This window comes from Eubalaena glacialis, chromosome 2 (assembly GCF_028564815.1).
Source record: "Eubalaena glacialis isolate mEubGla1 chromosome 2, mEubGla1.1.hap2.+ XY, whole genome shotgun sequence".
In the NCBI taxonomy this organism is placed as follows: Eukaryota; Metazoa; Chordata; class Mammalia; order Artiodactyla; family Balaenidae; genus Eubalaena; species Eubalaena glacialis.
In genome coordinates this window covers 100,049,104-100,073,926 of record NC_083717.1, presented here as the reverse complement: position 1 = coordinate 100,073,926, position 24,823 = coordinate 100,049,104, and the positions used below count along the sequence as shown (strand labels likewise).

At 34.9% G+C, this 24,823-nt stretch overlaps 1 protein-coding gene across 1 annotated transcript in view; it reads left to right on the top strand.

The window, feature by feature from the left end:
• Window positions 1-24,823, top strand: part of AP4E1 (adaptor related protein complex 4 subunit epsilon 1) — a 64,227-nt gene that overhangs the window by 1,201 nt on the left and 38,203 nt on the right. The window contains exons 2-8 of the mRNA XM_061182139.1: window positions 776-847; window positions 3,821-3,944; window positions 7,935-8,008; window positions 10,404-10,525; window positions 13,117-13,276; window positions 14,838-15,004; window positions 18,742-18,815. Of these exons, the coding sequence (XP_061038122.1) occupies window positions 776-847; window positions 3,821-3,944; window positions 7,935-8,008; window positions 10,404-10,525; window positions 13,117-13,276; window positions 14,838-15,004; window positions 18,742-18,815 (793 nt within the window). The remainder of the gene's footprint in view (window positions 1-775; window positions 848-3,820; window positions 3,945-7,934; window positions 8,009-10,403; window positions 10,526-13,116; window positions 13,277-14,837; window positions 15,005-18,741; window positions 18,816-24,823) is intronic.

Here is a 24,823-nt window from a genome sequence, read left to right as displayed (position 1 = left end):
ATTTTGTCCTTTGCTAGTTTTTATGAGGTGGCTGAGTGAAATAAAATACTTTTGGTTTTAAACTGCAGTTAGAAACTGTACATAAGGTATCTAAATGTAGCAGTACTTCACTAGCATTGTTAGTTCTTGGTTAGTCACCTAATGGGTATCTGCTAATTCAATGTGTAATTTAAAGATAGCATGATATTCGTCAAAATTGGGGCCAATTGTCAAGTGCTTAAAGAGGTGAAATACAATGCAGACAGTAGATGTAACCATATCAGTGTATTTATTCTGTGTGTGTGAGAGAGAGATGGGAAGTGAGGGAAAGGATGCAAGGAATAAGGAAAAAAGGATAGGGAAGAAGAATATAGTTTAAGGGAAAAAGAACAGTTTCTGTGTCTGCCTTCTTACCCTGTTTCTGTATTCCATGAAGGAGAAGGTGTGAGAACCTTATTCTGGGCCACTACATAAAGAATTGCTTTTCTACTTTCTCTCCACTGTTAATTTTTTTAAAAAACCATTTTCTGCTAACCCGTCCTTAAGGGGACAGTAACTGAGTGAAGAAAAGAGGAATGGTGAGTTAGCATGAAAATATTTATTCTTTCCAGGAATGATTCTGAGGGTTGGAGAAATGCCTGTAGGCAAATCTTAAGTGCATAATTTTTGTAACTCTCCTTTAAAATAATGTTTCTTTTTTATTGAAAATATTATAAGTTATATTTTTCCCTTTAAAAATACTGTTAGAGTTTAAAAAGGTGGTTATTCATGCATTCAAATATTTTCATTTTTTCAGGAGGAAGAGAAATTAATCCAGCAGGAACTGAATAATCTGAAAGCAACTGTTTCTGCTCCTAATACAACTCTGGTAAGTTTGCATAGTCAGTGCCAGCACATTTTGAATTTGAAATCTGGTCCACTGTGGACTCAATAGTGGCATTAATCGATCAGTTGCTAAAATCTAATTTATCACAGTCAAGATCAGTTATGGATGGTAACAAGTCAGACATTAACTTTAGCCTTTTATTGCTGACTGGCTGCACCAGAGCAAGACTTGCTTGACTGATGTCAGTTCAATGCCAACATGATGATAGTTACATAAATGTGGGACTCCTGAGACCCCAAGGCTGATTTTATTGTTTTAATGTTGTGCACTGGGAGAAGGTTAGGACACATCATTTAAAATAGTATTTTCAGGGGACTTCACAGGTGGCTCAGTGGTTGGGAGTCCGCCTGTCAATGCAGGGGACATGGCTTCTATCCCTGGTCTGGGAGGCTCCCACATGCCACGGAGCAGCTAAGCCCGTGCGCCACAACTACTGAGCCTACGCTCTAGAGCCCGTGAGCCACAACTACTGAGCCCGTGTGCCACAGCTACTGAAGCCCGCATGCCTTAGAGCCTGCGCACCACAACTACTGAGCCCACGTGCTCTAGGGCCCACGTGCTGCAACTACTGAGCCCGGGTGCTGCAGCTACTGAAGCCTGCGCACCTAGAGCCTGTGCTCCGCAACAAGAGAAGCCTGTGCACCACATCGAAGAGTAACCCCCGCTCGCTGCAACTAGAGAAAGCCTGCGCACAGCAACGAAGACCCAACGCAGCCAAAAAAAAAAAAAAAGTAAAAAATAAAATAGTATTTTCAGACCTGAATTGATATATTGTAAATCTCTCATTTTACTGTTATATCTTGGAATATAGGTTGGCTGACAAGGCAGAAAAGTGATTTTCTTGCTGTAAAACTGAGTATATTGCACAATAGCTAAATCAGGATCTAGTTTTTAAAAAACTTGGTTCCATATAATTTGATTTTCAAACCGCATTCATCCAGCAACTATTTAAGCTGTGACCACCATATGCAGACCACTGTGGGACTGTGGGACTGTCCCTACATAGTTAGATTAAGGCCTACTTTTTTTTTCTTTTAATTTTTATGTGGTTTCAGATAATGAGATTTTTCCAAGCAACGTTTATTCAGCAAATATTTTGTGAGTGCCTTCTTTGTGTAAGTTGCTGTGGAATACTCTTCTAATAAAAATATTGCGGTGATCATTTTGCATGAATACATGATTATGTATGTGAATAACACTTGTAAAGTCTGAGAGAATGTATATATTTCCTTTTATGGTCATAATAATATGTGGACAAATGAAACTCAAAACATAGTTAATGTGATCTGTGTGTGTATGTGTACATGTATGTGTATGTGTAGATATGTATATGTTTTTATGTGTATGTATAAAATCACTGTGTGTTATGATACTTGATAGAAATGTTATAGAGAAATAGCTTCTCTCTTTTCATTTAGTTTGATTTCCATTTCCTATAATTGGCATCAGTAAATACAGTTTTCATGTTACCAGACATAAATCTGGTGTTGACAGGATTTAGATAAGTAGGTAGAAGTTAGGGAGCCAGAGTTTGAAGGAAGATTTTATAATATTTATGGCCATCCAACTCTGGGCATACTTTACAGAATAGTCTGTCCCTGAGGTGGTCATGTAGAAGTTGGATTATAATTTGTTAAAGAAATTTTCTAGAGTGAATTCCTGCATTGGGAAAAGCATTTTCTTCTCCAAAAGTAAGAGAATAATAATGTATGCAATAGAATTTTACTTAAACAAACTCCATAATGACTTTTGAAAAACTATGAGATAAAATGTTACAAAATCAAGGTTGATACTTAATGGCGTAAATGAATACTTTCACTCCTCATTGATGTAGAAGCCTTTGAAGAGGTTTCCAGTATACTTTAAGCTTGTTTTCTCAGTGTTTAGTAGTTTTAATTAATGTGCTGATGGATTAACTTTTATTAAACACAAGTGACCTGAATTAAATCATTAAACATTATTCCCTTAAGATTTTCCTATGGTTTATTTTTAAACTCTTCATATTTACATGTACATGTATATATATATATATATATATATATATATATAAAATCTACTCTCTGTATATAATATATATGAAATATAAATGTTATTCTTACTTTAAAACATTTTATTTTACTGTTTCTTAAGCATTTTGTGATTCAGTAATCCTGTAATATATTAACCCTAATTAATTTTTAGATATTAAAATAGTCTGAGCTTTTCTTATTTTGAAACACATTTATATTTTAAACTTTTGATTAAAATTTGCTATAAATATTGACACAGATATTCTCATACTAATAAAACAGATTTATAGAATCTCTTAAAATAAGTTATTAGCTCGTGTTATAAATATTGAAAGATCCAGTTAGGTTAAATATTGGAATGATTATACCATTAATGAAATCATAATAGTTGTGAGAATTGTTGAAAAAGTAATGCTTATAAAACAAACTATCGCCTATTATAATATAGCACAGTAATTCTGAAGAAACTCCAGGTGCAATTTGGTCTTTAAATGTGAAAAATATTTTCATTACAGAAATTATTACCAACTTGTGGGAGCTCTATGGATGTGTTCATTTGACAAAGTATATTAAAATGATGTGCTGCATTCTAGAAGCCACGTTAGAGTACCACGAGTGAAATTTTGTCTGAGGACCACGTGTCTCACATTATAACCAAATTTTACGCGAGGGGCACCTAGAATTAGAAATAGCTACATTTGATTTATTTTGTATTGTTGCCAGTAACAAAATATTGAGATAATTTTACTAAAATGTGTACTGTTGGTAGTTAAATTTGGGAGAAACTCTTTATTTATGAAGTCTGACTTTGGGTGATTAATTTATATATGTTATTTCTTCAGTGCCAGGATTAAAGAATTCTCCTATTAAATGATTACAACATACTAAAAAAAAAAGTCAAAGCATTCTATTTATTTATACTGTTACTGGATATTTTGTTTTTCAGAAAATGATGAAGGAATGTATGGTGAGACTTATATATTGTGAAATGCTTGGATATGATGCTTCCTTTGGTTACATACATGCAATCAAGTTGGCACAACAAGGAAACCTTTTAGAAAAAAGAGTAGGTATGTATGTATTTAAGACTCTTGCACTTAATGTTGTCCTTAAAGTTCTGGCTATTATATAAAGTGAATGATGGCAGGTGTGTAGTATGTTTTTAGAACACTGCTTTGTGATTTCCAAAGCTTTAAAAGATAACACTTCAAAAACTCACAGCCTAAAAATGGAATCAGTTTTCCTGATTCATAGCGTTTTGGAGTTATAGAAAAGATGAAAAATTGCCTGTTCTTGTGATGGTGGTTAGATGACTTTGTCAAAACTCATTGAACTATGTACTTAAAAGGGTGAATTTTCTTATATGTAAATTATACCTCAGTAAAGCTGATTTTAAAAAGTCTGTCTAACCTCATCAGTTTAATGATAAGGGATGATTTTTTTATAGATAAAACTGAAATTGACTTGAATAATTTTCGGTATCCTGCTCCTAGTTTCACAATTGTTAACTATGAGGATTTGAGGTATCTTTTAAAAAATTTTGTTTCTATAATCAACCTTTAAGTCTGTTAGGAAAACAGGGACTTAAATCTTGTATTCATATACGTACAGCTTTATATCAGAAACTTAAGAAGGAAGCACTTTAGAATAATATAGGAGTAGAACGTGTTCTTTATTCAAAGAAGTTGATAGTGTCATGTTGTCAGGGACCAACATTCTTCTCAAGTTATATTGACCTGTGCTGTCAGATGATGGGTACGGCGTGGGAGATGTCTTGGTAAAGACTCTGAGACTATATGAACACACTGTTCCACTTGTTGAATCTCACTCCACCGAAAATACTCTTTTGTCTTCTAGATTTGTTACATTCTTCCCTCCAAGTAGAGTGTCCTCTGGCATCCTGTCTCTCCCTTTCTGTATTCCAAACCAAGTTTTAACTCTTCTGTGATCTCTCAGGTGGCTCCTACCATCTGTTGTCTTACGGTGTTTGTCTTTTCATGTCTTTTCCAAACTAATTCTGAGATCCCTAACAGCAGGAAATTTTGAAAGCAGTAGATAGTCTATACTTTGTACATCTGTTGCTATATTTTGCTTTTTAGACTTTCATGTAATTTTTCCATTTTCAATTAAATTTTATTTTTATTTTTATTTATTTTTATTATTTTATTGGTTTTTTTGGCCATGCCATGTGGCTTGCGGGATCTTAGTTCCCCGACCAGGGGTTGAACCCAGGCTGTGGCAGTGGAAGCACTGAGTCCTAACCACTGGATTGCCAGGGAATTCCCTAAATTTTTTTTTTTTTTAATTTTTATTTATTTATTTATTTATTTATGGCTGTGTTGGGTCTTCGTTTCTGTGCGAGGGCTTTCTCTAGTTGTGGCAAGTGGGGGCCACTCTTCATCGCGGTGCGCGGGCCTCTCACTATCACGGCCTCTCCCATTGCAGAGCACAGGCTCCAGACGCGCAGGCTCAGCAGTTGTGGCTCACGGGCCTAGCCGCTCTGCGGCATGTGGGATCTTCCCAGACCAGGGCCGGACCCCGTGTCCCCTGCATTAGCAGGCAGACTCCCAACCACTGTGCCACCAGGGAAGCCCTATTTTTAAAATATGTAAAAAGTACATGTGTACATGGTCCAAAAGTTAAGACCTGATAAAAAGGTATAGTCAGAGAAATTTCATTTTTATCTCTAACCTCTCTACCAGCTTTGCCCCTTACCCCATGGGTAGCTATTTTCTTTAGCTTCTGATTAATCTTTCCATTGTTTCATTTTGAAAAAACAAGCAAATTCATGGGTACACACTCAAATACTCTCTCTTACACAGAAGATAGCATGCTACAGAGATTATTCCGCATCTTGTTTTGACATCATTATACTTTTATACAATTGCATAGTTTTCAGTGGGCGGATGGATGTACCGTAGTATTTTCAACTAGGTCCCTATTGGTGGCTATATGGGTTGTTTTTATTTTTTGCTCTAATAAATAATGTTGCAGTGAAGGACCTTGTATGTGGGTTATTTCATAGTTACAGTGACTAAGGAAACCTCACAGTCATTTTTATTGAGATTCATGATCTTCCTTAGGAAAGTATTTTATTGACACCTAGGAAGACGTGTCTGTGGGTATCAGATATTCTTTATGTGTGCTAATGAGTGGAAGTTTTTTTTAAGATAGCATTTAAATTTTTTATGCCTTTACTCCAGTACCATTGCCTCATCTACTCTCCTGAGACTTCTAAGGCTTAGTGCTTTCTCTGATGGATAATGCATTCTTATTTTTCACATGAATACTGTTGAGTAAATAAATCTCAGTACCCACTAAGTCAGGAATTATGTTAGGTGCTTTATCTTGTGAGATGATATTTCGTTTGACAGAGGAGAAAACTGAAGCTCAGAAAGGTCAAGTCAATTTTCCAAGGTCATAGAGCTACTAAATGGTGAAGCCAGAATATAAACCCAAGTTTCTATGAGTCAAAGCCTGTATTCCTATCCTGTACCTCACTCTTAGTCATATCAAATGTATTCTCTAATCATTGTTGTTTTTCTTTGTTTTCCTGAAACCTTTTAAATTTTTTGAATCACAGAATATCTTTTTCCCTGTTTCCTGATTATCAAAACAGTTTCCTTGTTTTCCCTGATTGTCAAAACAGGATATTCTTTTTAACAGATAGAATTAAGATTTCATAAGGTTTTGAGGTGGTCTTTGGATTAGTTTGTTGATCTTCTTGTATCTTGATATTGGTGACTTGAGAGGGGGTGATATCTTAGCTGAACAGATGTAATCTGATAAGACCTAATTTCTGCTTTAAATGCTGTCTAGGGTTTTTCTCTTTCCTGGTCCTGGTTTGTTCTTTTTTCTCTCTCCTGATTGTGGGAGTGATAGCTCTGCTCCTCTGACCTTCAGTGAAGATGTTGCAGTGGGTCATGCTGCTACTCCTTGGTTATGAGAACAGGAAATTTTTTTAACAGTTTTCCCATCTTCCCCAACAGACACAGTGTGGATGCTGGATAGTAATAGGGATAGTTAACACTAGAATTGCTAATAAAAAGGCTGGAAGAATTGAGAAGAATGAAAAACAATGGGAATGGGAGTCAGGAAATAAGGTCTCAAAGTAGACTGTGTGAGAGACAGAATAGCATAGGGGTTAAAAACGTGAACTAACTCCTACTGGCTCCGTTGTAGTCTTGGCTCCACCATGTAGTAGCTGTAGACCTTGGGCAGTTATCCTTTTGGGGCCTCATTATTATATTGGGGATAATAATAATATCTACCTCATAGAGTTGTTGTGAGGATTAAATGAGGTGAGGCTTGTAATGTACTTAACCCACAGTAACTGTCTAACAAATGTTATCAATATTAAGGGTGACAGGAAAATGACATGGAGCATCTAGATTCCATGCATATGGTATTTGTCAGAGTATTAATGTACTTCCTCAATTTTAAGTTGTATTTTTTAATGTTTTGATATTATTAAAATAAAAGTACTTGAGTAAATGAGTACATTTAATGTGGTAGACATTGTTTCTTTCCGCAACAACTTCTATTCATTCAATAGTTTATCTTCACATTGAGAAAATAAGGTATTGTTTATGGCTAATAGATGATTTACATCATATGGATTGGTATTAGGTAGCTCATTCAGTAATACAAATAGCTAGTAACTCACTATTAACTGTAATAGCTATTAGTTTTTGAATAATTATATTTGGCTACAAGACAGAAAATGTTTTGATTGATTGTGTAGAGATTTGCACAGAAGATAGAAGGCATATATTCCTAATGTCATTTACAGGACTTTAAGTTGGTGCACATAGCCTCTTTTCCATTTCAGTTATATCCTGTGAAATACCTAATTGTGAAAGACTTCAGGATGAAGAACATCTGAAATCTTCCTTACTGAATTTTTTGAACCTTGTTATTTTACTATTTGTTTTTATATTTACGTGTAACTGGTATCTTTGACACTTAAATTTTGGAATATATTATTGCTTTGTTTAACTTCTTGGGAAATGTTAATTTTTGGCAGGTAATTATGAGACTTTTCCTCTCAAATTTTATAGGTTATTTGGCTGTTTCTTTATTTCTACATGAAAGTCATGAACTGTTGCTTCTCCTTGTGAATACAGTTGTAAAGGTATTGTATTGTATGCTGGTTAATATGAAGTCTTAAATTATTCCTTCAGGCATCTGACATTTCTCATCAATCGTATTAAATTAGGTATTTTTCAAAGAAGGTGGGCTTATAGAATGGGCTTAGAAAGATCTTTTATATCAGTTTCTGCATCTGTAAAATGAGGATAATAATAGAACTTAACCAAGTTGTTAGGGTTAAATGAAACACTGTAGAGAATAATAGTTGCTACTGCTGCTGTTATTATTGTTTCATTTAAAAAAGCAGAGTTAACGAAAATAAACTCAAAATGGTCTAAAGACCTACATGTAAGACCTGAAACCATAAAACTCGTAGAAGAGAACATAGATGGAACACTCTTTAACATAAATTGTAGCAATATTTTCTTGGATCAGTCTTCTAAGGCAGAAGAAATAAAAGCAAAAATAAACAAATGAGACCTAATTAAGCTTAAAAGCTTTTGCACAGCAAAGGAAATAATTGACAAAATGAAAAGACAACCTATGAAATGGGAGAAAATATTTGCAAATCATGGGACCAACAAGGGGTTAATATTCAAAATATACAAACAGCTCATGCAACTCAATATCAAAAAAAACAAACAACCCTATGAAAAAATGGGGAGAAGACCTGAATAGACATTTTTCCAAAGAAGACATGTCCATAGCTAACAGGCAATGAAAAGATGCTCAACATCACTAATTAGAGAAATGCAAATCAAAACCACAATGAGGTATCACCTCATTGAGAATGGCTATCACGAAGAAGTCTGTGAACAGCAAATGTTAGTGAGGATGTGGAGAAAAGGGAACCCTTGTACACGGTTGGTGGGAATGTAAATTGGTCAGCTACTGTGGAAAACAGTATGGAGGTTCTTTAAAAAACTAAAAATAGAACTACCATATGATCCAGCAATTTCACTCCTGGGTATATATCTGGAAAAAATGAAGACACTAATTAAAAAAGATACATAACCCCAGTGTTCATAACAGCACTATTTACAGTAGCCAAGACATGGAAGCAATCCAAGTGCCCATCAGCAGACAATTGGATTAAGAAAATATGGTATATATATGCAATGGAATATTATTCAGCCACAAAAAAGAATGAAATACTGCCATTTGCAGCAATGTGGATGGACCTAGAGAATACTATTGAAATTAAATATTAGTAAATAAATCAGAGGACAAGTACTGTATGATAACACTTATATATAGAATCTAAAAAATAATACAAGTGAATGTATATGCAAAACAGAAACGAACTCACAGACATAGAAAAGAAACTTGTGGTTACCAAAGGGGAGAGAGGGAGGGACAAATTAGGAGTATGGGATTAATAGATAACAAACTACTATATTTAAAATAGATAAACAACAAGGACAGCATAGGGAATTATACCCATTTATCTTGTAATAACCTATAGTGGAGTATAATCTGCAAAAATACTAAATCACTGTGCTGTACACCTGAAACTAATACAATATTATTAATATACTTCAGTAAAAGAATACATTAAAAAAAAAGCAGAGTTGGAATTATAACTCAGATCTCCAGACTCTTAGTCAGATGCATCTTCCATGCCGTTGTCTTTTTCTCTAGGATCTGTTTTAAAGGGATGTGATATAAACTGAATAATTGAAGTCTTTTAAATTCTGAAAGTCAGTTTAAAGAAGAACAGAGTTTAATTGGGTAACTGAAATGTACAGATAATAAAAACACAATTTAATCCATACACAGTATTGTTTCCTGTTAAATGTTTAAACAAAATTGGTAATGAAGTATAATTGCATTGTTGAGCTTTTTCATGTTTATCTTGTTTCAGTCTTTTGATATGTGAGAGAGAGAGAGTGTGTGTGTGGTTGTGTAGTATCAATACTTTATGAATTGTTAAGTTATATACTCTCTTAAGTTTACTAGTAGCTTAAACTTTTGCAAACTTTCAAAAATGTAGTTTTGGGTTCTATTAGAACGATTTGTAAACTTTGTGCTTATGTAAGCATATATGAATGCATGCATTTTATCGTATATATTCAAGAATTGCTTCCTTTTAAACTTCCACTGATATTGTTGATTAACAAGAAGAATTCATAAAATTATTCTGTTACTAGTTTAGAAAAGTTTTAAAGGATGTAATAAAGAAGACTACTTTGGTCATTGTAAGAACAGAAATACAGTTTCCTTTAGATCAGTTGCCTTTTGGCTATCTTTATCTATTGACTCTATTAAGGCAAATGAAACAGGGATATTCCTATAAAATATGAGGTAAGCCTAAATGTACAAATTAATTTAAAAAGTTAGTAGAAAACTATTAAGTGTGTAGGACCATTGCAATGTTGAGCTCAATGTCCCTAGATTCAGAATTTGCACTGAATGTTTTCTTTGCTTAATAATGTTAGGACTTGCAGAGCACTAACCTAGTAGAAGTATGTATGGCACTTACTATCGTCAGCCAGATTTTCCCTCGAGAAATGATTCCAGCTGTTCTTCCATTAATAGAAGATAAACTTCAACATTCTAAGTAAGTAAATTCTTTTTGGATAGGTGTCTACACTATGTATTTCAAAAGGAAAATTTATACTCAGAAGTTTATTCTAACTTTAACTTAATGCTACCAGGATAGAGGATATTCTTTGACCGCCAGGTATAATGCAAAAATCCCTGATATTTGTCCTTTATTGTCCTTTATTTTTATGTGGGTTTAGAAAAATGTTAGGCAATTTTCTAAAGTTAAACTGAGAGTCAGTGAGGCTTAGCATCAGGAATCCTTGGTTTTCTTCCCACTTCTACTGCTAACCATGAGGGGTCCTGTTTTTCTCTTGGCTATACGGGGTTGGTTGAAGCTCCTTAGTTCTCACAGAGTTGTTTTGAGGATAAAGTGAAATAATGGAAAACATATGGAAATGGTTCAAGTGCTATGAATACAGACCTTCAATGTATTGGGGATGCTTTATATCAAAACTACAGCTTTCAAATTCTGTTTTATAGCAGAATATATCCAAATGAACGTTAACTTATAGTATTTTGCTAATCTTGTATGATTCCTTAACTCTCTCCTTCTCAACTTGATTACTTTTTCACCACACTTGGAATTATTTTGTTTTTGACCAAGCCCCTTAACTTCATAATCTTTAGAGTTAGGGAAGAGTTTACAGTCACTTGCCATTTTTCCTTTGTGATTGCAGTATTTTAGTTATATATACATTTTTGATAAAGAGTTCTTTTGTTACTCATATAATATTTCATATGCTTAAGTCAGTATTTTTAGTGTTCTAAGATTTTAAAATGTTGTTTTATGGTTTGTGTTCTTTAAATCTTGGACCATGAATATTCCAGCTAAAAATGATAGCTTTTTCTAAGAATTATGGAATAACTTCAGAGATTTTTCAGACTTGTAATGTTTTGTTTATATCAAATCTGTGTTTAGAACAAATGGTGGGTATGGAAAATTAATTACTGGAAATAAAATATTAGCCTTTCTTAGATAATTAGAGGTTGATCTGATCATAGCAGAGCATATTTTTATGAAATTTTTCCATACCACCACTGTTTTGTGGTAGCCGTACTTACCCTTTGTATGAAATCTTTCTAAGAATTGAATTTTTTCCTTGTTGCTTCCCATTTACCCTTTCAATTTTTTCCTTATTGCTTCCCATCTACTGTCATTTCAAGTCCTGGCCTTTCCTGTCTTCTACCAGTTAGAGTTTAGACTTTCTGAAACTCTGCTTTTGCAATTATGGCCATACCTAACTCCATGCTATGGAGTAAAGAGCTAAAGACAGAGCTGTGGGACAGAGCGGCAGATAAGCCAGTAGATATCACAACGACGCTATGAGACAGGGCTTGGACTCGACTTTTGAATCCCTGGTTATATTTCAGCACGCCAAACTCACAGCCCAAATCCAGGTTTTTTGATATCCTGTGTTATTGCCACCACTTTGGGCCAGACCTAGGGATTCCTGAGCCTGTTTGTATTCTTTTTCCTCACCTCACTTACTTACTCTCTCTCGGAACTCATATTGGTTAACGCCCAATAGCAATACATTGGGATATAGTTTACAGTTACTGTAGTATTAATACTAATGGCAAATCTTTTGTTAATCTGCTTTTCTTTTTATGTGAAAAGAATTTTCCATCATGACATAGTTTACCTAGGAAGATAGTAGGTTGCTTGTTAATGCAGAGGCTGAGTGACCATTTGTTAGGAATCTTATAAAAAGTATTCTTGAGTGGAATACAGAGGATTGCATTGAATAATCTCAATTTTGAGATTCTATGATTTTAGGTAACAGAAACACATATTAAGGAACTCTGAAAGTAAATACTTCCGTACTGCTGTTGTGGGCACTGCCAGCATAGTCTGCAAATATGAGCTATGTGGAAATAGGCGTAAGAGACAAAAACAAGGAATATAATTCCTTGGAAACTACATTATGTTTGTAGGATAGCAACTCTTTATTTTTGCTTCTTGTGTGCTAGACATTATCTGTTACAAATGAAGTGCAAGACTTGTGTATACTTTCCTCTTCATTGTAATGAGGTTTTTGAAACATGAGCTGGGCAAGGAGAGGAATAACATCTTTTAATGTAAGTCCCCCTTATACTCCCCTGCCCCCCCAAAGTATTTGGAGTATGTTTGCCCATGATATAAAAAAAGAAATATGAAAAGCTAGAATGTTAAGGAGACTTTTAATATTGATGAAGAGACTGTTTAATGTTACCAGCAGAAATTACCTCTCACTCATTTAAACTTACTGTTGATTCTTTTCCCAATTTCTGGAGATATGGCTTTCAAAAATGGAATTAGGGAATTAAGGAATTTATCTTTCCTGGTTTGTTTTGGTTTCAAAAGTAATATATGCTTGTTACCAAAAAATTTTATAACTAGAGAAATATATAACATGGACAGTTAAAGTCTCTTGAGGTCTTACCTCCTAGAGATAAACACTTTTTATAGTTTGGTAGATTAGAATAAAAAATTAATAATAAATGTGTTATTCTTTCTTTTTAGATTCAGGTAACAGCTGGTATTTTAAAATCATCTGGTCCATAATCTTTTCAAACTAAATGATAATTCAGATGGTTTATTTAGATTTTATTTTTTATCTTTAGGGAGATTATACGAAGAAAAGCTGTCCTAGCATTATATAAATTCTATCTCATCGCTCCTAATCAAGTACAGCATATCCATATTAAGTTTCGGAAAGCACTTTGTGACAGAGATGTTGGGGTCATGGCTGCTTCCTTGCACATATACCTTAGGATGATTAAGGTAAGTTGGCATTTTGAGCAGGTACTGAGTAGCTACCATTAGAAAAATATAATTATGTAATTAAAAGAAAACTCATATTTTTCAGTAAAATGCTTAGGTCACATTTAAATTTGTATTATTGACACTTTAATAGTAATATTTGCATGTTGTTTATCGCATGAGTTGTAGACAAATTATAGATTTAGTCTTTTTTTATGCCTAAAATTTTTTCGTGTTACTAAAGAAGCATGGAAAAATGGTAGCTCTGGAAGGTGGTTGAAATTTGCAGATTTGTGGTTTTTCAAGCAGTGCCTCTCTTTTATACAACTTCATGGGATACATATAACGGTTTATAGAAATGAGGAGAGCTGGTGGGGAACGTGCAAGGCATAGTCTACAGTGTTGACTCCATACGTTGATACTGTGTTGGAGGAGGAAGGGGGGTTGAACAGTACGGCAAAAATTTTTCTAAATGATACGGGTTTATACTAATTCAACCCCAGTGTATTGCCTGAAACCTTTTGTGTCTGACAGTATATATTTGTGAGAGATTTCATCATACCTCATAATGCAATGGGATGTGCTGTTGAAATCAATTTAAAATTACAGAAACTGAAGGTTGTCTTTACTTTTATGCATTGTGTGCTCCAAAATAGTGTGGTATAAATAGATAATTGATATTAAATCTTATTTTTCCTCTAATATTTATTAAACTCTGAAAGAGCTATTATTTCCCTTCCAAAAATTTGTCCTTGATACATAGTAAAAATTACAATGAAGAGTCTAACATTCATTTTGAGGAATGTGTATTTAATTTCCCCAGTTCAGGCAGATGGTTACTAGACCTATAGTGGTGATCAATTCGTAATATACATAAATGCTGAATCACTATGTTGTACACCTGAAACTAATATAGTATTGTATGTTAACTATACTTCAATTAAAAAAAATAAGATGAAAAAATTTCTCCAGTCCAAGAGATTAGTCAGATAGATAATCAAGGCACACTCATTCAGAATCACAAATATGTTTAAATACTATAGAGTTAATTAATTTTTGATAAGCAGGCTTACTGATTTTGGGGGTTTTAAGTGTTTGAGTAATTTTGGCTATGCTCTTCCACCTGGAACATATTTAGTTCAATCACATGAGAAGTCTTTTGAAAACAAAATTCAGAGATTGGAAACAGACCTTGGTTTTTGTCAAAAGTAGAGGTATTACTGCTTTTTTCAGTATGCCAGTTCTTTTCAATTTTTGCTTTAATTGCTGATACTAGCTTTTAAAGGTTCTAAGATGTAATTATAGAACTTTGGAAATGTGATTAAACTGTATAGGAAGTAGGAAGTGGTGGAAGCTTTTTAGGGCATGATTCAGCTCTGGATCTGGTAGCCAGAGGAGTTTCATGGTGGAAGAAATTACACAGTTAGAGGACTGTTTCATTAAATATGAACATGAAACTTCTTAAGTGAGCATGTATTAAGTTAGATTCTTTATGGCATTTCAACCAGGTCTATTTTATTTTTAAGACATTATTATTAACAGAAAGTTTTTTGTTTTGTTTTACTTTGTTTTTTGGATGTAGGAGAATTCATCTGCATATAAAGACTTGACTGGGAGTTTTGTAACAATTTTGAAGCAAGTGGTTGGAGGAAAACTCCCCGTAGATTTCAATTACCACAGTGTACCAGCACCATGGTTACAAATTCAGCTGTTGAGAATACTAGGACTTCTAGGAAAAGATGATCAAAGGTAAACTATTCTAGGTAAATTTGGTAGGCTTTAGTCATCTAGAGGTGTCATGATAAACCAGCTTCTCCCAATGCTTAATTGAGTTAATAGTGATAAATAAGCCACTATAAGAAGTGTAAAAATTCAGGTTGCTGGGATAATCCTGGCTCTCTGCTTATCTCAGTCCTACTCACAGTGCAAGATACCTTTGAAGCTCCATATGTTCCGTGAAACTTTCTTAACCATTCTAGTCTGGGGCTTGGGAAACTTTTTTATAAAGGGCCAGATAAATATTTTAGGCTTTGTGGGCTCTATGTTGTCTATTGCAACCATTTAATTCTGCTGTTGTATACAGCTCAAAAGCAGCCATAAATAATATGTAAATGAATGAGCACAGCTATGTTCCAAAAAAACTCTTTAAGGACATTAAAACTTGAATTTCATATAATCTTTTTGTGTCATGAAATATTATTCTTTTGATTTTTTTTTCAACCACTTAAAAATGTAAAAACCGTTCTTAGCCTGTAGCCAATACAAAAACAGGCATCTGGACAGATTAGGCATGCAGACTATAGTTTGCTTACCCTGTTGCTCTAATTGGAACAATTCATTTGTTTGAATTACTCTTTTAGGCAGTAATTTTATTAAACTTTTTATGGGTGCCTTTCCAGTTACATATATTTTTGTAACTTTTAATTTTGCTGTAGTTTTTCAAGCTTACAGAAAAATTCCAAGAATAGTACAGGGAGCTCTCTCTACCTCTGTTCATCAATTATTTGTATTTGCTTTATCATTCTTTCTCTCTCTGTGTGTGCATGTGTGCACACCTGTTATTTTTATTTAAGAATTTTTTTCTGAACTGTTCAAGAGCAACGAGATTTGGTCCCCTTGCGAGCAGGGACCATGGCTTGAGCCCCTGATGTGTTTCTGTCTTGAGAAAATATTATTAATCAGGTTCTGACTTTAGAGATGTGGTTCTGTTTTATACAGTAGGGTACATTTATATGCTAATACTTTTTAAAAAAAATTTTATTTATTTTTGGCTGCGTTGGTTCTTCGTTGATGTGTGTGGGCTTTTCTCTAGCTGCCACGAGCAGGGGCTACTCTTCGTTGTGGTGCACGGGCTTCTCATTGCAGTGGCTTCTCTTGTGGAGCACGGGCTCTAGGGCCCACGGGCTCAGTAGTTGTGGCGCACAGGCTTAGTTGCTCTGCGGCATGTGGGATCTTCCCGGACCAGGGATCGAACTGTGTCCCCTGCATTGGCAGGTGGATTCTTAACCATTGCACCACCAGAGAACTCCTATATGCTAATTCTTTAGTCTCACTTTACTAAGGGATTGTCCTCTAGGCTATTATTGCTCCTAGTAATGTCTCCTCAGTGCCATGTCAGCATCCGTCTTTGGTGAGCTCCTGATGAGCGCTAACTGGGCTGTATCACTCTTGGTGTTGCTATTTTACTTTTTTCTATGTTATGAATCTCAACCTTGATTGAAACCTAGGGTAAAAACCTAGAGTTGATGAAGCAGACACACACATTAGAAATGTTTGTCCTATTGTGGAGCTCTAGTTGGAGTTCACTAGAATTCTGCTTTAAAACCATGAATTTCATAGTAATGCATTCAGACCTCACTGGTCCAAAAGGATTTAATGCCGTCATATGTTGTCAGGAAGTAACTTTGGAGGCATTTAGTGAATTTACTAAATTCGTTAACTCATTATCTTCCTTCTTTCCTTCATGGATGAATTTGAAGACTATGTGCAAAGATGAGTATGTTGAATAGAGTTCAGAGAGCTCAGTTGAATAGAAATTAGGCTTAATTAAATGAATAAAGAGTAGAACTCTCTTATAATGTTATGGAACATTAGAATGTTCGTTCTCTCCTTTGTTGTCCCAACTCTAATAAGATTTTATGTTAACGTAGATTTCTTAAGTTATGATTAGCTCAATGTGGCAAAGTAAAAATGTTAAGTTATTTTATAACAGGATTCTAATGTATTTAATTGAAAGAATTAATTTACTGGAAAAATCTCTTATATTTATGGTCTTTTATATCTATTGTTTGAATATTTTCTTGTGTTTTATAGCATTCTGCTTCTTAGGTTATTAACATTTAGCTCAATCATGTCTGCAAATGTTTCCACATTTCATGTGGTTAATTATGACTCTTATGCCGGACATTGGCTTTTAAAATTGGGCAACTATACCATAATCTAAGTGTAATATTACCAAATTTGGGGAGGGAAGGATTTGTAATGTCTACTATATGGTTGTCTGTGGAAGAAATGCTTACATAATAAAATGAGGAATTTTAGGATATGGTTCTGGATTCTCACTGGATATTTATACTTTAGTTAAGATGCAGTAGGGCTTCCCTGGTGGCGCAGTGGTTGAGAGTCTGCCTGCCAATGCAGGGGACACGGGTTCGGGCCCTGGTCTGGGAGGATCCCGCATGCCGCGGAGTGACTGGGCCCGTGAGTCACAATTGCTGAGCCTGCGCGTCTGGAGCGTGTGCTCCGCAGCGGGAGAGGCCGCGGTGGTGAGAGGCCCGCGCACCGCGGTGAAGAGTGGCCCCCGCTTGCCGCGGCTGGGGAGGGCCCTCGCACGGAAACGAGGACCCAGCACAGCCATAAATAAACAAATAAATAATTAAAAAAAAAAAAAAAAAAGATGCAGTAGAAGTACATGCATTTCATATTGAGTTTTACAGCTGTATATTTGAAAAAAAAAGACATTTTTTGAGAAAGTTGTAACATACATGATATGTAATTTGTATAGCCCCAGATTATTTTCATCTTTTTGTTTGTTTTATAGTGTAGTTTCTCCGCAAGAAACAACTGTGTATTCTATGGGTTGGTTTTTTTTTTTGGTTACTTTTTTTTTTTGGCTACGCCACGCGACCTGTGGGATCTTAGTTCCCCGACCAGGGATTGAACCCACGCCCCCTGCATTGGAAGCGTGGAGTCTTAACCACTGGACTGCCAGGGAAGTCCCTGGGTATTCTGTGTTGATGGTGCTTTTTTCTATTAGTGTTTTTTGAGTTTACAAAACATACAAAAATATCAGCTGAGAAGCCATAGTTTTCACATTGGCCTCTTGGAGAGGACTTTTCCTTGGAGAAAAGGCTTGGTGGCAGAGTGCTAGGGCTCTATAAAACACTGCATTTTTGTATAGTATCTACCTCAACCCAGTAACTATAACTGTAATCAGTGACCATAAAGACACAGGAATGTTATTAATCTGTTAATTCCACAATATATAATTTCTTTATTATTTAACATAAATGAAAGTTAAAATTTTCTTTCTGATGAACCTGGTACTGCTCAAAGAAAGACTAGTATTTGAATATTTTTTAAAAACTAAGTGTTTGAAATACAGATAATATACTGTCTGGAATAATCTGGTATGTGAAGTATTAGTGTAGTAACTTTAAACAGGTAGAAATATTATATTACAAAGAAAATTATAAAAGATAGCATGTTCAACCAAACAAAAACTTTATTTGTAAAGTAGGTTCAGATTGAGGAAAGAGTTGATTGACTTATCTCTTCATTGACTAGTCAGCTTTGATAAAGCAGGAAGTTAAACTCATGAAAAAGAACAAATGGAATCTTTAAGAAGTGAAATTTCCAATTCATAAAATGAATTTCTTTCACTTCTTTTCTGTAGATCCTCAGTTTTAAAGAGAGAGAAGTTTGAAAAACTATGTTTTATTGGGTTATAATACTATAATTCTGCAAATAAAATATCTTTTAAACAGGACAAGTGAATTAATGTATGATGTTCTCGATGAATCCTTACGAAGAGCTGAGTTAAATCACAATGTCACATATGGTAGGTAACATATGTAAATGCTGCTCTAATGACTAATAATGTTTTCAGTATTATAGCTAAATCTGTGTTAGAATATTATAAATTTCAATAGAATTTTAAATGTTAATTTTTAAGGTGGTTTTGGGATTATTATTTTTCACTGGAAGCATTGAATAACTAATAGAAATAATTTGAAATTACGCCATTGTTTAAATGTTGACCTAAATTGACTATTATAATTGTCTCTCTTTTTAAGTCTTTATTTTTAAAGAGAAATTGTCTCTGTATTGAAAATGTCCATCAAGCATCTAATTGACTGTGAAGATAACCTCGTAGGTCCATTCCATACTTAAGACAGTTCTTAAATGAAAGAATCAGTCAACTAGTCACCAAATATTTCTTAAGTTTTTGTTATTTATCAGGCCCTGTGCAAGATGCTTGGAATACAGTCGTGAATAAAATAATATTATCGTTGAGCTCACAGCCTAGATAGATGGAAAGGGACAGGTAGTAGAAATGTTACAGAAGTGAATTTACAAGGTACTCTGGAGAATACAGCAGCTAGTCTTAGATGAGAGGGAGAACAAGGAAGGCTTTTCTGAAAAAGTGATATTTAAGAAGATAACTGAAGGATGAGTACGATATAGATAAGAATATATAGATGTGGAATAATGTACTTTTTAATGAAGAGACAATAGCTATTTATGTTAAATACAATTTTACAAAGTAATTTAGTGATAAGAGACAAGAGTAAAATGGGGGAGGAGGGAGGAGAACTGAGAAAAGTAACCAAAAAAACTTCCAATCTTAATAGCCAGAGGGAAGAACTCTTAGTTCTTTATTGATCAGCCTGAAAAAGCTCGTTGAAGAAATTGGGATATTTGGAGATATTTAAAGGATAGAAGTAAAACAGTTTGAATCTCACCTGGTATGGAGAAGGGCAGTAGAAGAAGTATTGAGAGATATAACTCAAATGAGAAGTCATTTCTTAATCTGGTAAAATACCGTGAAGTAGGGGATGGAGAGCGTTACTTGTTCTTTCAGACAATGGTAAGCTGTGGATCTTTAAGAACAATGGTTGTAGAAGTGCAGAGTAGACTAGAGGGCAGAAATTGAACTAGTTTAACTGTAATAAAAGTGCTTGACAAAAATGCAGTAGGAATAAAAAGAAAGGATTGCATGCATAAGACTAGTATGGAAAAAATAATGCACATGGTAGTGAATTGGGATAGTAAATTTTGAAGGATAGATTTATGTTTTGCGTGTATAAATGGTAATTAAGGTAATAAGTGTGGTGTATTCATTTGTTCAACCAGTATTTATTGAATGCCTACAAAACAAAAATTTAATTTGTAAACTAGGTACAGATTGAGGAAAGAGTTGATTGACTTAATGTATTCCTCCATGCTAAGTGTGGGAGCTTAAGGGAAGAATAAGGTAGACACAGGCCCTGCCCTTATAAGTGTATAGTATAATGAATAGTTGACATCATCTAGGATCCTGCTATGTAATGAGAAGAATAAGGTGCCAGAGATAAGGATGACCATTATTGAGGCAGGTGGTTTGGCTAGGAGCTGTCAGAGTATCCAGAGTAGTGTCAGAATCTTTGGAGGCAGCTAAAGTAAATTAAAAAGTTTTGCTTGAGATATAATCATGGTCTAGGATAAGGGTTTGAAAGGCTCTCAAGGAATTCTGTTTAAAATCAATTGTCTGCTTTTTTTCCTTGCAGAAAGTTTTTTTTTTCTTTCGGTAATTGACATTTCAGCTTTAATTTTTAAATTTTTTTGAATAGGTAATATATGCACATGGTTCAAAATTCAAAAGGTACAAAAGGGTATACAGTGAACAGTAAGTGTCCCTTTGACCCTTATTACCCACCACCCAGTTCCCCCTCCTGGAGATAACCACTGTTACTACTTTCGATTTAGAGAATACTGTACACCTGAGGAAATATTTTTTAATGTTCTCCATTAGGACATCCTTCTTTTATTAAGATTGCTGGGACCAATGCCAACAATTTATTTCTTTGTAGTCTGTCAGTCCAGTGTTTCACCTTGCCAGAGAAACTTATAGTTTCTATTGTTTCCCTTTTTTCCTTTATTTATCTTCTGTTTGTTCTACATTTCCCCCCCATATTTGTACTGATACAGTTTATAGCTTACAGTGATTTTATCAATGGTAGAGTGTTCTCTAGTAAACCTAATATAAATATCTTATTACTTAAAAATGTGAATTTTAAATTATAAATTTCATAAGGGCAGGGACTGTGTCTGTCTTATTGGCCAGCATATCCCAGTATCTGGCACTGGATTACTCAGTGAGTAATGTGTTTTAATTGAATTAAAAGAAGAGAAAGTTATTTTACTTTTATCAGTTATCTTGTTGGGTTTCAGTCTTAACATTTTCTAAACTGTATTTTTATGAAAGTTTCATTATTATAACTTACCTTAGTGTCAAATCAAGAAATAAATCACATCAGAGGCATTTATTGAGTATCTGCTATGTGCCAGGCATTGCATAAAGTGATGTAGAGGATATGAAGAAGTATTAAATATAATCTTTGCCTTCAAGGAATTTACAGTATAATGGAGAAGATAACTTATTTATGAAAGCATAATACCAGTATAAGGCAGAATGCAAAGGGGAGATAAAGTCAATAAATATTACAGGAATCCAGAGGCGATAAAGATCACTCTGTGCTTCAGGGCACATAAAGATTTATTGATGTAATAGGACCTTGAAAGATAGGATTAAGATAGCCAGAAGGGAGGTTAAAAGTGGTTCTAAGGCAGAGGGAACATGAGAGAAGGTGCAGAAGCGGGGGTGTTTAAAACAGTTTCAGAGAACAGTGACTTGCCAGCCTGATTGGACAGTTCATAGTGGAAGCAGTGGGAAGCCCATATTGTGGAGGTCCTCCCGTGGCAGCCAAAGGAACTTTATACTGTATAAATCTGGAGGTATGGAATAGTTTGGGGCAGGGTACTGATAAGATGAGAAAGACATTTTTAGTAAACTACTTGGTAAATTGGGAGAATTACATAAAATGGAGTATAAGGGATAGAACCATCAAAAGTAGATAGAAGTACTTTTCCCACTAAGTACACCTAAAAACTCTGGACATTATATGTAAAATAAACATATAAGACTCTGAAAGGTGGATAAATGAAGGTAGACTGGTTAGGGACCTTGGCATGCAAGGAATGACACCAAGGTGAGTACCCTGGGCTTTCTTTTTGCCTCATATACCCCAGACTGGGTACTGGAGAGCCAGCAGTCTGAAAATGCCAACAGGTGCAGACAAAAATGCCCTGAAAAAAGCCTGCTCTCTAGCCAAAGGACTAAGGGAAAAAGGGCAAACTAGCAAGATAGAAAACTTTCAGATAATAGCTCTTCTATTACAGTCAAGCACCACACAGAAAAAACTGTGGACCACCCACAGCAGCAGAGGCTGAATGGAGGAGAGTCAAGATTTCCACCCTCACCAGATATAATGAGGTGCTCCAACCCTTCCACGGGGCTAGTGGTGAAGACCAAGAGGGGCAGCTGCAGTTTCATCCCTGCCAGATGTTAAGGGGGACCCTCCCTGGCGTTGCCAGTGGAGATGATGTGGGAAGCCTGGATTTCACATTATCCAGGAGTAGGGAATAATGAGGTACCCCTCCCATCTTTCCTGAGGTGGCGTTAGAAGAAGCCTAGTGATGAGTTAGGGCTTTTAAACTGGTCACGTATACCAGGGCCACCCCCTTAATCTCAATGCAGGTCGTATAGGGAGCAGTAACGAGGTGCCCCTCCCTCTTCCAGGCAGGGTACCTCCATTCCCCCATCCAGAAGGAACCAGCATCCCCTGCCTCTCCAAGTGTTAAAGGAGGCAGAACGGAGAATCTGGACTGCCACCCTCACTGCATGGTACCCGCATCTCCCTGCCAGAGTGGTGACAGTAGTTAACTTATTTAAAATGAAAGTAAAGTCTAGTCTGAAGGATACAGTGTCAGTAGAACTTCTTCAAATTTTGTGCATAATCCTACCCAAAATATCTATGATAAAACCACAGTGTCACAAATGTTAGAACGTTATTAATTTTTAATTTGTTAATTTTTTACTTGATGGTATTTTGATTAGGACCTGGCTTGCTCTGGAAGAGTAAACAAAGTTCCACGATGCATTTTACCTTTAGAAATCCTTAGAGGTTCTACAGCAAGTCCCCTACATACAAACAAGTTCCGTTCCGAGAGCGTGTTTGTAAGTCCAATTTGTTCGTAAGTCCGACAGAGTTAACCTAGGTACTCAACCAACACAGTTGGCTATGTAGTACTGTACTGTAATAGGCTTATAACACTCTTCACACAAATAATACATAAAAAACAAACACAAAAATAAAGCATTTTTAATCTTACAGTACAGTACCTTGAAAAGTACGGTAGTACAGTACAACCGCTGGCATACAGGGGCACGTTTGTATCTTCGAAAGTTTGCAACTTGAAGGTTCATATGTAGGGGACTTACTGTATTCTTTTAACCACTGCAGTGAGGAGACAGCAGAGTAATTGCTTCTTCATTTATGGACTTAGACTTTTGTAGAGTTGGAGAATAAAGGCTCTTAGCCTCTAAATTTTAAAATAATTTAAAAACCTATTAAGTTCATTTCAGCTCATTTATGCCTAGGTTGACTAATAAGTGCAATTTTTGAACTATTAATTTTACTTAAACTAGCTTTTCAGAAATCTTATGAGCATCTAAATATAAAAGTTTAGGTTTTAGACGGGTAATGAGAAGCTTTTGCTGTCAGTAAAACATCTTGATAGGAGAGTTCTAAATGGTAGAAATCCATAAAGGAAAATATGTCAGTTATGATAGAAAATGGAACATCATCATTTTTAATCTTACTTAGGACTAGCATGTTTGTTCAGGGTTTGGCAAACTTTTTCTGAAAAGGGGGCTAGATAGTAAATATTTTAGGTTTTGTGTAGGTCATATAGGTTTTTGTCATATATTCTCCTTGGTTTATTTTAAACCTTTAAAAATGTATACCTAAAACTAATAATTTTATATGTCAGTTATATCTCAAAAAATGTAAAAATCATTCTTAGTTCACAGCTTACAGAGATAGGCTGAGGGCTGTATTTAATGATGTGTTGCCTACTCCTGCCTTAGTTGATTATTAGTTGACTAAGGCTCTCTCTGTTTACTTCATGAAGTCATAAAATCAACTTTTTTCATAGCACAGAGTAAAGACTTTTTACAGCATAACATCTGGATATATAAAGTATCTTTTTAGGTTCAATTGACTTACTTTGTAGGTTTTCCTTTAATTAAAGTCAGTTCCCTTCTTAAAGAGTTGTTTACTTCTTAAAAATCTTTCCTTCTGATTTCTTTTCTCTCTCCTTCTTTAGAAAGTATTTATTTATGTAAAGCTTTTTACCGGAAATTTATATGTGTATCAATTGACAGGCAACTTAGCAGTGTAAAACATAGCTGAATATTCAGGATCTATCTTATGTCCTGTACACAAATGTTTGACTGTTATGTTTTAAGCTTTTGGAAAAAGAGCAGGAGTGATTCTATCAAAGACACGATACGCTTCAACTATGTAGTTGAACTGTTTTTAAGTCTGCTGATTCTGTGTCTCACTTCTCATTCTGTGATTCCACAGGACATGCAGGACTTAATGGTGCCTAAATGATTCTTCTTTACCATGGCGAAGCTCCAGCTCTTTGACTTATGCTCTTTAAGAGCGTTTGAGAAAAATTTTAGTATCCACTTTGATCATCTATTATAGTTATCAGATCTTTGATGAGACTAGAAAATCAAATTTGAACACTATTAAGATGTTCAGTAGATTTTCTATATCCTTGGAGGTTAATTGTTAAAAAGTGATTTGAAGATTTTTGAGTAGTGGCCCTATTTTGAAATAAATGCTCGAGCATCCTGAAATGATTATGTTGAAATAAACCACGCTGAAATAAACTACATATACAGTTTCTGTGTAAAAGTGGTAGAAACTGCCTAAGAATAAATTATTTTGAAGCATT